General features: G+C 41.9%; 1 protein-coding gene across 1 annotated transcript; it reads left to right on the top strand.

The window, feature by feature from the left end:
- Window positions 1–398: 398 nt before the first annotated feature.
- On the top strand, window positions 399–1,317 carry LOC109238327 (salivary glue protein Sgs-3-like). Its single transcript, XM_019404760.1, has 2 exons — window positions 399–794; window positions 1,192–1,317. The coding sequence occupies exons 1-2, from the start codon at window positions 399–401 to the stop codon at window positions 1,315–1,317; spliced, it is 522 nt and encodes a 173-aa protein (XP_019260305.1).
- The last annotated feature ends 11,050 nt before the right edge of the window (window positions 1,318–12,367 follow it).

The following is a 12,367-nucleotide window of genomic DNA, read 5'->3' as shown; positions in this document are numbered from 1 at the left end:
AGTTGCTAAGGAGTTGGTTCATTGACTCAGGTACGTGCCATATTGTCTTAAGTCGCTAGGACTTTATATCCTAAAATTATTGCTATACTCAGAATTCTAATTCCGTTGGCATCATTTCCAGTCGTCTTCTAGTCAAAGAATAATGGGGAATCCTAGTCCAACTAGAGTTCAATTACTCCTAAAATCCTAACAGTCAAGGTAACATTTATAAGAGTCCCGTTAGAACTCAAATTCGATCACTTCTCTCCTCCAATCAAATCAAGAGTAACGTATTTCAAAGGCTCTTATGATCAGCTTCTCAGACCTCACTGTTTCTCTAAAACCCTAAGCAAGAATCAAGAGTAAGTATCAAGAACTAATTCTCCCTTTCTCTTCTTAGAGTCTCTCATCTGATCACCATGCATAAAGTGAGTAAAACACCCTATAAAGCCAAATCATCATCCAAGGCTGAAGCAAAACCCAAAATCATGAAGCCTAAATCGAAGAAAAATGCCAAGCCATTAACGGAACCCACACTCCCACATGTTCCTTCTCCTTCGATATCCCCCACTATACCTACATCATCATCCCCTGTTCCTGCTATTCCTATCATCCCCACCTCCACTGTATCCCCTCCTCTAAAACCAACCACCCATGCACCTGAGCTTACTGCGGAAAATACCTCTAAGTCAACAAAGGTCAAGGCCACTCCAAGAAAATCTATCAAGAAAGTGCCTGATGCTGTTACGCAGGGTAACATTGTAGCCAAGGAATCTGTGGTTCGGGGGAAAACGGTGCCAGTCACTACTAATCAGGTACAAAATCCTCCTTCTAAATTAACTGTTTTGGTGTCATCTATAGACGCTACACCCTTAGATACTCTCCCACCCATGAGTGAGAAGCCACAAGTGGAGAATTCACTATAGAAAAGGGTGCAGGTGATCTGGGAAGGAGGTAGATACTATTGTTGTGAAGCCTGTGGTTGAGGGGGAAGGAAATAAAGAACCTGTGCAAAAGGAGGCTTCTGATGGCCTTTCTTTTAGTTAGACTGAGGATGAGGAAGATGATGGGGGTAAAAAAGAATAAGAAGCGGTGAACAATCGTGAGGAGCATGATGCTCAAAACATAGCCAATGAAGAAGAAAAGAGTGAGAATGAGGGAGCATCTGGAGATGAAAAAGAGAGTGATACAGATGATAAGACTGGTGAATAGGTTAATGATTCTGTAGAAGAAGAAAATCATAGTGAAAAAGAGGATGACTCTGAGGGTGAGGATCAAGAAAAGGTCGTGAGAGTGAAGGAGGTGATGAAGAGGGTGATGAAGAAGATGGGAATGTGAGTGAGGAATCTGAAGGTTCCATGACCATTGGGAACACTGTCATAGCCCCTTCAGAAGAAACTGGTGAAGAGATAAGGGCTCAAGAACCTGGGTCTTTATTAACTCCTTTCACTGGAGATGAAGAAGTAAGCAGTGATGAAGATGATGTGCCACTATCTGAGGTAGGGAAGAAACTAAGGAAGACCGCTAGGAAAGCTACAAAGTCAGCAGTCTCAACTAGGAAAGGAGTGGCTCCTCCTGCCAGAACTCCTCTTACAAGGAGTAAAAGAAAGGTTGTTGATGCACAAATCATTAAGGAGTCTAGAAGTGCAAAGAAGCCAAAGAAGAAAGGTCTCAATTGTGGAACATTGTAATGACCTGACCTGTCGCTTTGAGCATTTGCACTTTACTCGGTTGTTTGAGGACATGAGTAGCTCCGTATGATGTATTATGACTTATGTGAACCATCGGTTTTGGTTTTCAAGTTATTCGAAATTAATTTGGAAGAATGGTTCTCAGCTAGAAGCTTTAAAAATTGAAAGGTTTGACCAAGTTTGACTTTTTAGAATTTGATCTCGGATTGGATTTCTGATGGCTCCTTGAGCTCCGTTGGGTGATTTAGACTTAGGAGCGTGTCTGAATTGTGATTTGGAGGTCCGTAGTGAAATTTGGCTTGAAATGGCAAAAGATGGAATTTAGGAAAGTTTGATCAGGGGTGGACTTTTTGATATCGGGGTCGGATTCCGGTTCCAGAAGTTGGAGCAGGTCCGTAATGTCAAATGTGACTGGTGTGCAAAATTTGAGGTCAATCGGACGTGATTTGATAGGTTTCGGCATCGGTTGTGGAAATTTAAAGTTTCAAAGTTCATTGATTTCGAATTGAGGTGTGATTCATCGTTTCGAAGTTGTTATGCGTGTTTTGAGGTCCGTGTTGTGTTTTTAGACTTGTTGGCATGTTTGGTTGAGGTCCCGGGGGCCTCGGGTGTGTTTCGGGTGGCTAACGGATCAAGTTTGACGTTTGGAGAATTGCTGAAGTTGGCCTGTTGCTGGTGTAATCGCACCTGCGAGGGTATTGCCGCAGGTGCGACGCTGCAGGTGCGGTGGGATGGACGCAGGTACGGAAGTGTGTTGGATTGGGGAAGACGACGGGTGCGACTGGTCGTCCGCATCTGCGAGCCCGCAGAAGCGGGTAGTTGCCCAAAGAAGCGGAAGAGAGGAGGTCTGGCAGTGGCCGCAGGTGCGAGGTCTTTTCCGCACCTGCGCGGTCGCAGAAGCGGATAGGGAGCGCAGGTGCGGAGATGGGGATTTAAGTGGTTTTCCGCAGATGCAGTGATTTTTGCGCAAAAGCGACACTGCAGATGCGGTTAAGTGTCCGCAGAAGCGGAATTTCTGGGAATAAGCTATAAAATTGAGGTTTTGGTTATTTCTTCATATTATGAGATGTCAGATTTGGATTGAGGCAATTTTTGGAGCAATTTTCATCATAAGGATTGGGGTAAGTGTTCTCCACTCAGTTTTGATTATATTTCATGAATCTATCTTCATTTTTTGCAATTGGTTGACGAATTTAAAGAGGAAATTGGGGGTTTTGGCCTAAAGTTTCATAATATGAATTTTTGAGTTTTGATCAACGATTTGGAGTCGGAATTGAGTGAAACTAGTATGGTTGGACTCGTAATTGAATGGGTTGTCGGATTTTGTGAGTTTTGTCGAGTTTTGAGGCGTGGGCCCGGGTGTGAGTTTTGGTAGGATTTAGGATTTGATGTAGAATTCGATCTTTATCATTTGAAATTGATTCCTTGGGTGTTATCTGATGTATTTGAGTTGCTTTTGGCTAGTTTTGAGCCATTCGGAGGTCGCGAAGCGCGTGATGGCATTCTCTAAGCATCGCTTGGCTTGCTCGGTGTTGGAATCAACATGTTTAAGATAAGTAACTCTTCTAAACTTAGTGCTGAGGGTATGAAACCCCGAATTATGTGTTATGTGATTGGTGTTGAGGTGACGCACATGCTAGGTGACGGGCGTGTGGGCGTGCACCCTGTGAGTTGTGACTCTGTTGTTTCCAGGGCACTGTTTAGTAGCCCCTTTGTTGATCTGTGTTTTCACCATGTGATAAAGTAACTGAGCTGTCAATCATGCTAGATATCATGTTTAGGCTTTATGATGATATTGTTAGGACCCATAGAGGTTGATGATCGCTGTCATCTCACTGATTTTATTGATATTTCGTACTCAGTCACATTCATGCATTCATATCATATCTCAGTCTCAATTGTTACTTATTGATACATCATATCATTGTTGCGGGTCAGTTTTCATGACATTGTGAGCCCGTGGGTGAGACTGGAGAGATTGATGACTGAGTGAATTTGAGAGCCTGATTTTGAGCGATAGTTATGGGATCGGGCTGCACGCCGCAGTGGTTATTCTAATATTAATACTATAGCGCGTGAGTTGTCCGTGTAGCACGTGAGTTGTCCGTGCAGATTGTAGCATTTGGGCTGAAGGAGTCCCTCCGGAGTCTGCACACCCCCAGTGAGCGTGGTTGATTATATTGAGGGCTGGATCTTCCCTGGACATGGATCTTGTCCGAAGTATTTATATACCTGGAGATGGATCTTCTCCATGGGGCCTGATTCGCTTTCCTGGATACTGAGTGACTGATGGTCAGTGATGTATATATTTCGGGATGGATCTTCCCTGGGCCAAATGGGCCATATACAGTACCGAGTGGTTGAGCATGATGAGTGGAAAGTGTGAGACAATGAGATTGAGTACTCTGAGAGTGTGGGTACATGATTCATCTTTGAGATACATGGCATTGGCATGCACACATGACATACAGGCATAGAGATGCATTTTTTCCTCATGTTGTACGGTATCACGTCATTCATGACTTTTTACACTCATTTAAATGTGGCATAGAGAGGTATTTCATACTTTTATCTTGAAAGAAAATGAAACATCTTATTTATTGTGAAAAGGATGTTTAGAAAAATTACAATTTTCAAATTATCTTATATATTTACGACTATTTCGGTAAAGGATTTGAGTTTCACTGATATTCTTGAAGCGGAACTATTTTCGGAAAACTGTGAAAAGCTGAATATTTTATCTCTGTTACTTCCTCATTTATATGCTCTACGTTGTTATGAACTGTTGTTGGTTATTGGTGTTGGACCCGACCTATGCTCCAGCTCGTCACTGCTTTCAACCTAAGTTTAGGTTTGTTACTTTTTGAGTAGATGGGGTCGATTGTACTCATACTACACTTCCTGCACATTTCGTGCAGAATTCAGATACCGATGTTGCTGTATTCGATGGGAGCTGTATTAGAAGATATACCTACGTCCCTGTTGTAGCTGCCTCTTATTCATGGTAGCCTTAGAAATATTAAAACTCTGTTTATGTATCTTTCAAACAGATGATATTTACTTCATATCAGCTTTGTAAACTCTATTCTTAGGAGCTCATGATTTGTAGTACCAGTCCTTGGGGAAATGTATAAGATTCATATAATTTCTTTTGATAAATTGCCTTATTGAATATTGTTGGAATCGGATAGTATAGGTTGCTTACCTAGACGGTTGGGTTAGGTTCCATCACGGCTAGCGGGTTTTTGGTTGTGACAGATTGGTATCAGAGCTCTAGGTTCATAGGTTCTACAAGTCATGAGCAAGTGTCTAGTAGAGTCTTGCGGATCGGTATGATGACGTCCATACCTATCTTCGATAGGCTACAGGGCATTTAGGATATACTTCCCATCTTTCTTTCCTTATTGTGCGTCATTGATTCAGCTTGAAGTGTAACTCCTAGGATTCTTTCCACGCATCCGTATGCGCACATGAGCGCTCGGTATCAGCTGTGCATCGATGGGTTGTGATCTCATGGATGAGGTGCGAGATGTTATTTCGGTATGCTGAAGATGGGCTAGTCTGGAGGACTTGAGGCTAGATTTTGACTGTGGCTTGAGCACTGAGGTGTTGATTGTGTGAGCATGTGCTTTTGGACTTATATGTCTGGTAGTATCCCTATTAGTGGAATTTATGGCTGGATGGATACGTGATGAGTATGATGTCACTGCGAGATGTGTTCATATGATTTGAATGTGACGAGAAGGATTGCTTGAGGTGTAGAAGGAACTATTTGGTGCTTGATTTCCATCTTGATTTGATGTATAGCCCCGAGTTATGGGTGTGTTGAAGGATCTTTTCATGTTGTTTAGTTGAGGAGTGAAGTAGATTTCATGTCGTGATATGAGTTCAGACTCAGGAAGATTAAGGGATTGCGTAATGTTTATGACTGTGGATGGGTATAAAGAGATGTTAGTTTGAGGCAAAGCAGTTGGATTATCTCCTGCGGGGTGTCCTGAGGTTTGTGTGATCCCTATGTTGTTTTGTAGCAAGTTCTCTTTTACCAATGAATTATATGTGTTGTAATTTGAGTTTGGATCACTTATGAGAATTGGCTTGACTATTACAAGGGTGAATGTGAGATTTGCAGATGATTTGAGATATTAGATGGTCTGTGTTGCATGAGTTTATGAGGGATTTAGTTGAATCTCACTATGGTATTATGGCAGTAATAGAGTATGGGCATTGTGAGTTATTGTGTTTTTTGATCTGTTGCTTTGAGCCAAGTGGGGGAGGCTGCTATTGATAAGTTGATTGCACGGTTATGTATTGTATTGGTTTCAGTTTGAGGTATACTGGTGAAATCAGTTATGGCTTACAGAGGTTGAGATCGAGGATGGCTCGAGTAAAGGAAATTTTGGATAAGGGTGGTGTTATTCTTTACGGGTATATGAGAAACATTGGATGATTTAGTTGTTATTTGTAAAGGATGTAGCATTCATGGAGTAAGAAATCGCTCGGCTGCTTAGAAGAATGGATTACTTCCTTGGGTGTTGTTGTACTAATGGGGCACAGGTCGTCCGGTCCATTTGGGCGGTGCTATTGAGATTTGAGTAGAGTGGATGACTCTCGAGAATGGTTCTAATGAATTCAAGATTTATACGTGGCAATTGAGAAAGTTGCGGATTTGTATATGGCTAGAAGCTGAGAGTTACAGTGGGTGGTGTCGAGACTCGCAGTATTTCTATATCATTCTGGATTCTACATTCGGTATCAGGAAGGTAAGATGAACAACTCTAAATCCACAGAAGGTCTCTTCAGAGTGGGTATCTCGGTTGTGGTACTTTTGGGGTGCTTAAGAGAGCATTCAGCGGCTTATGATCCTTAGGGCGGTGTGGTTTTATGTTAGGGTCTCGTGTGGTGAGTCTTGGTTGAGGATTGTAGTATTATGGCAAGGAGAAGTATCAATTTGAAGGCAATTCAGAATGAACTCAGAGAAATTAGGATAAATTGGTAATGGGTTGGATCGGCATGGTAACGGAGGTGATTGGCTCTTTTGGTTCTTATAATGTAGTGAGTTTCTACAGGTGTTTTGTGGCGATACTCTTGGGTTTTGGTGGCATGCGTGGCTTGGTTGAGTTAGAGAGATTCAGTTCTGATGGTTTGGTTGTGTGGAAATGGGCTTCGAAGAGTTCTCGATGATTTCTATCACAGTTCGAGGTGGATATTTCCTACTGGCATGAGGAGCATGTGATGTATCGTGATTTCCTCCTGGATGAGATCAAATGGAAAGTTCTTGGCTAATTAAGTATGTAGTTGCTTGTGACTCCGAGTGGATTATAAAGTTCTTGTATTTTTCATAGGATGGCATGGTATAGGCAGTATGTTGTGTGGAATCGAGATTGGCATGTGTAAGGTCACGGTTTAGTCTTGAAAGGAAGGTCATGAGTCCTTGGGCAGCACAGACAGTTTCAGATGACTAGGTAAATGGCATTACTATTTGGTATTGCGGCATTCTCTTGTTTGATCGACTGCTGATGTTCGAATTTTACTTTGTGGCACAGAAGAATTATAGAAGTATTCCTCGTGGGATGAACGTGTAACTGGAGAAGTGTGGATATTCAGGCGGTGGAGTTGAGATTAGATATGGTGATTCGTATGTTCTATGGATTTGGAGACTGGGAGTTCTCATGAGTAGATTGTTTTGTGGTTGTGGACTGTGAAAATGTGGCCAAGGTTAGTCAGAGGTTAGTATGTGTTTTGATTCGGTCATTGTGGACTTTCGGAGGATTATTTATCTATTGTGGGTGACCAGAGCTGATTTGGGGTTCATTGGTAGGCCCAATATGGATGTGTGTTCTACATCGAGTCAGATTTGTTGACTCCGAACTGCTATTGTTGAGGGAGGTGCCATTCAGTTGTTGTTGAGCTTATTCGTGTTCTGAAATGATCTGTGAGTTACCCTTCTATGTTATGAGGAGTTGTGAATCGTGGGTTATATGCACACATGGTGCGGTTTTATTTGGGCTTATAGCGGAAATTTAAGCAGGATGAGTATTCGGGTATTGCATGATTGATTGCACGTTAGCTATGTTCTTTCCGGATAGTGGTATTGTGCTATTTGCTCTCCGTGGTTAGGGTAATGCACTTTGGGTACTGGATGTCGAATTTTGAGTGGTTATGGATTTTGAGCAGGGTGGCTAGAGGTATATAATACGGACCAGCGTTTGGATGGGGTCACGCATTGTAGCGGATTTATGTAAGGGTATGATCCTTTGTGTTAGATTCGTGTGTTTTGGTTCTGCGGTGTGTGATAAGTTCTTAGCATTGCATGGTGGTGATACCGATTGAGCTTGCAAGACAGTTCTCTAAGTCATTTTCCATGATTGAGTACATTTGGAATGTTGCTTATGGGTGCTATCGTATCTGATTGCGGAATATTTGGAAGGATATTGATGATAATCAGCTTAGAAATTTGCTATTGTTCCTATCGAAGGAGAGGGAGTTCCACAACTTGTTGATTTGACGAATGGTTATGAGTTTCTGCGTGTTTCTTTCTTCGTTGGCAGTACATGAAGGTGTTAGAACGAGGCTCTGTTAGATAAGAGGTTTATTATCGGTATTAGGTTGTTTTGAGCAGCTACTGTGATTAGAAGTTATTGCTACAATGTTTCAGTTATGTGGTATATCATGTAATTACATCTTGGGTTACGGATATGGCTTTTTATAGCTTGTTCAGACTTATATGGTGTGTAGATGACATATTCTGATTTTATAGAAAATTTCGGATGTGAAAATTTGGTTCTAAGGCTTATGGGCTAGGTTGGATTAAGAAATTTCAGTCATGTTGTGTTATCAAACCTATATGGGATAGGTGATGTGGGATCACTCCCGGGTATGTGCATAGTGAGGTTACACAGTGATTTGCTGGCTTTTGGAACAACTCTGGGCACGTTTGAGGACGAACGTATGTTTAAGTGGGGTAGGATGTAACGACCCGATCGGTCGTTTTGAGCATTTGCACTTCTCTCGGTTATTTGAGGGCATGAGTAGCTCCGTAGGATGTATTATGACTTATGTGAACCGTCGGTATTAGTTTTCAGGTTATTCGGAATTGATTTGGAAGAATGGTTCTAAACTAGAAGCTTTAAAAATGGAAAGGTTTGACCAAGTTTGACTTTTTAAAATTTGACCTCGGATTGGATTTCTGATGGCTCCGTGAGCTTTGTTGGGTTATTTTGGACTTAGGAGCGGATCCGGATTGTGATTTGGAGGTCCGTAGTGGAATTTGGCTTGCAATGGCGAAAGATGGAATTTTAGAAAGTTTGATCGGGGATGGACTTTTTGATATTAGGTCCGGATTCTTGTTCCGGAAGTTGGAGCAGGCCCGTAATGTTAAATGTGAGCGGATAGGGAGCGCAGGTGCGGAGATAGGGAATTAATTGATTTTCCGCAGAAGCGGTGATTTTTGCTCAAAAGCGACACCGCAGATGCAGTTAAGTGTCCGCAGAAGCAGAATTTCTGGGCAGAAGCTACAAAATCGAGGTTTTTGTTATTTCTTCATATTTTGAGATGTGGGACTCGGATTGAGGTGATTTTTGGAGCAATTTTCATCAAAAGGATTGGGGGTAAGTGTTCTCCACTCAGTTTTGATTATATTTCATGTATCTATCTTTATTTTTTTGCAATTGGCTGATAAATTTAAAGAGGAAATTTGGGGTTTTAGCCTAAAGTTTCATAGTATGAATTTTTGAGTTTTTATCAACGATTTGTAGTCAGAATTGAGCGAAACTAGTATGGTTGGACTCGTAATTGAATGGATTGTCGGATTTTATGAGTTTTGTCGAGTATCGAGGCGTGGGCCCAGGTGTGATTTTTTTTCGGATTTGGGATTTGATATAGAATTCGATATTTATCATTTGAAATTGTTTCCTTGTGCTTTATCTGATGTATTTGAGTTGCTCTTGGCTAATTTTGAGCCGTTCGGAGGTCGCTACGCGCGTGATGGCATTCTTGGAGCATCGCTTGGCTTGCTCGGTGTCGAAATCGGCTTGTTTAAGAAAAGTAACTCTTCTAAACTTAGTGCTGAGGATATGAAACCCCGAATTATGTGTTATGTGATTGGTGTTGAGGTGACGCACATACTAGGTGACGGGCGTGTCGGCGTGCTCCCTATGAGTTGTGGCTCTGTTGTTTCCAGGGCACTGTTTAGTCGCCCCTTTTTTTTTATATTTGTGTTTTCACCATGTGATAAAGTAACTGAGCTTTCAATCATGATAAAGTAACTGAGCTTTATGCTGATATTGTTAGGACCCGTAGAGGTCGTTGCTCGCTGTCATCTCACTGATTTCATTGATATTTCGTGCTCAGTCATATTCATGCATTCATATCATATCTCAGTCTTAATTGTTACTTATTGATACATCATATCATTGTTCCGGGTCAGTTTTTATGACATTGTGAGCCCGTGTGTGAGACTGGAGAGATTGATGACTGAGTGAGGCCGAGAGCCTGATTATGAGCGGCAGTTATAGGATCGGGCTGCACGCTGCAGCGATTATTCTGATATTAATACTATAGCACGTGAGTTGTTCGCGCAGCACGTGAGTTGTCCGTGCAGATTATAGCGCTTGGGCTGAAGGAGCCCCTCCGGAGTCTACACACCCCCAGTGAGCGCGGTTGATTATATTGAGGGATGGATCTTCCCTGGACATGGATCTTGTCCGAAGTATTTATATACCTGGAGATGGATCTTCTCCATGGGGCCGGATTCGCCTTCCTCGGTACTGAATGGCTGATGGTCAATGATGTATATATTCCGAGATGGATCTTCCCTGGGCCAAATGGGCCATGTACAGTACCGAGTGGTTGAGCATGATGAGTGGAAAGTGTGAGATAGTGAGATTGAGTACTCTGAGAGTGTGAGTACATGATTCATCTCTGAGATACATGGCATTGGCATGCACACATGACATACAAGCATAGAGATGCATTTTTCCCTCATGCTGTACAGTATCACGTCATTCAGGACTCTTTACACATCGATATGTGGCATAGAGAGGTATTTCACACTTGTTATCTGGAAAGAAAATGAAACATCTTATTTATTGTGAAAAGAATCTTTAGAAAAATTACAGTTTTCAAACTATCTCATATTTTTACGACAATTTGGGTAAAAGATTTGAGTTTCACTGATATTCTTGAAAAGCAGAACTATTTTCGGAAAACTGTGAAAAGCTGAGCATTTTATCTCTGAGTTACTTCCTCATTTATATGATCTACGTTGTTAAGAACTGTTGTTGGTTATTGGTATTGGACCCGACCTATGTTCCAGCTCATCACTGCTTTCAACCTAAGTTTAGGTTTGTTAGTTTTTGAGTACACGGGGTCAGTTGTACTCATATTACACTTCCTGCACATTGCGTGCAGATTTCGGATGCCGATATTGCTGTGTTCGATGGGAGCTAAATTGGAAGATGTACCCGCGTCCCTGTTGTAGTTGTTTGTTCATGGTAGCCTTAGAAATATTAAAACTCTGTTTATGTATCTTTCAAACAGATGATGTATTTACTTCATATCAGCTTTGTAAACTCTATTCTTAGGAGCTCATGATTTGTACTACCAGTCCTTGGGGAAATGTATAAGATTCAAATAATTTCTTTTGATTAATTACCTTATTGAATATTATTGGAATCGGATAGTATAGTTGGCTTACCTAGCGGGTTGGGTTAGATGCCATCACGACTAGCGGTTTTTGGGTCGTGACAAACATGTGGTTGAGGTGGATGGAAAAGATGAGTCTGACTTTGCCTTGCCAGCTAAGTCTTCTGCACCAAAGAGAAAGGGTGCCAAAGTTACAAAACCTGCTACCCCTTTGCAAGGGCCAGTAGGGGTAGACAAGAAAGAATGTGCCAGCTGCAGATGATCGACTCACAGAGTTCAGGAACAGAAAAGTGCTAAATGGGAAGATTGTTACGAACACTGATGAGAAGGGGATGGCTCAACTGGTTGAAATTTTTTAGCTACAGGGGTGGAAGCACATGCTTGTCAAATCTTTCCCTCCAGTATGTGTTCCTGTTGTGGTGGAGTTCTATGCAAATTTCAACTTTTATGGGAAGGTAGTCAAGACTAAGGTAGGGGGTTTTGAAATGGAGTTTGATGCTAAGGAGCTGGGGATGCTTCTGAATATCTCTTCCTTGGGATTTGAAAATTACTTGAAGAAAATGTTGCCAGCCATAGACAATGATGTTGACACTAGAATGGTGGTCACAAGGAAGTTCTCCCAAAAGTTTGAACTTCATGCTCCCCAGAAAGTGTACAAGACTGATATAACTTCCTTCCACAAATTATTGTTTTATTTTGTCAATTCCTGCATCCTGTAGAGGTCTAAGAGAAGGCATGAAGCTACTCTACTGGACATGGCTGTGATGGAGCTACTTGACACTGGTAGACCTATCAATCTTCCTAGCCTGATGATTCAGCACATGGCAAGAGTTGTAGACACCTCCAAACCCAAACATGCCATGCCTTATGATTTTATGTTGACTGAGTTGTTTGACAAGCTCAACATTGCCTTATCTAAGCTTAAGTTTGGAAACCACAATGACGTTTTGGATTTCGTTGTCCTCAAGCAGTGTGGGTATGAGGAGGTCAAGGCTAGAGGACCCACAAGATCTGCTATTCTACCTGGGAGCAGTAGGGCTACAGAGCTCAGCAAG

This window comes from Nicotiana attenuata, unplaced genomic scaffold (assembly GCF_001879085.1).
Source record: "Nicotiana attenuata strain UT unplaced genomic scaffold, NIATTr2, whole genome shotgun sequence".
NCBI classification, from domain to species: domain Eukaryota; kingdom Viridiplantae; phylum Streptophyta; class Magnoliopsida; order Solanales; family Solanaceae; genus Nicotiana; species Nicotiana attenuata.
The sequence above is the reverse complement of the archived record's forward strand: the minus strand, read 5'-3'. Positions and strand labels throughout refer to the sequence as shown.

Excerpts from the sequence above, each read along its gene's own strand:
- LOC109238327 (XM_019404760.1), top strand. The coding sequence starts at position 399 with ATGCATAAAGTGAGTAAAACACCCTATAAAGCCAAATCATCATCCAAG. Across the intron at positions 795-1,191 it reads TGCCAGTCACTACTAATCAG|GTTAATGATTCTGTAGAAGA; the intron begins GTACAAAATCCT and ends ACTGGTGAATAG.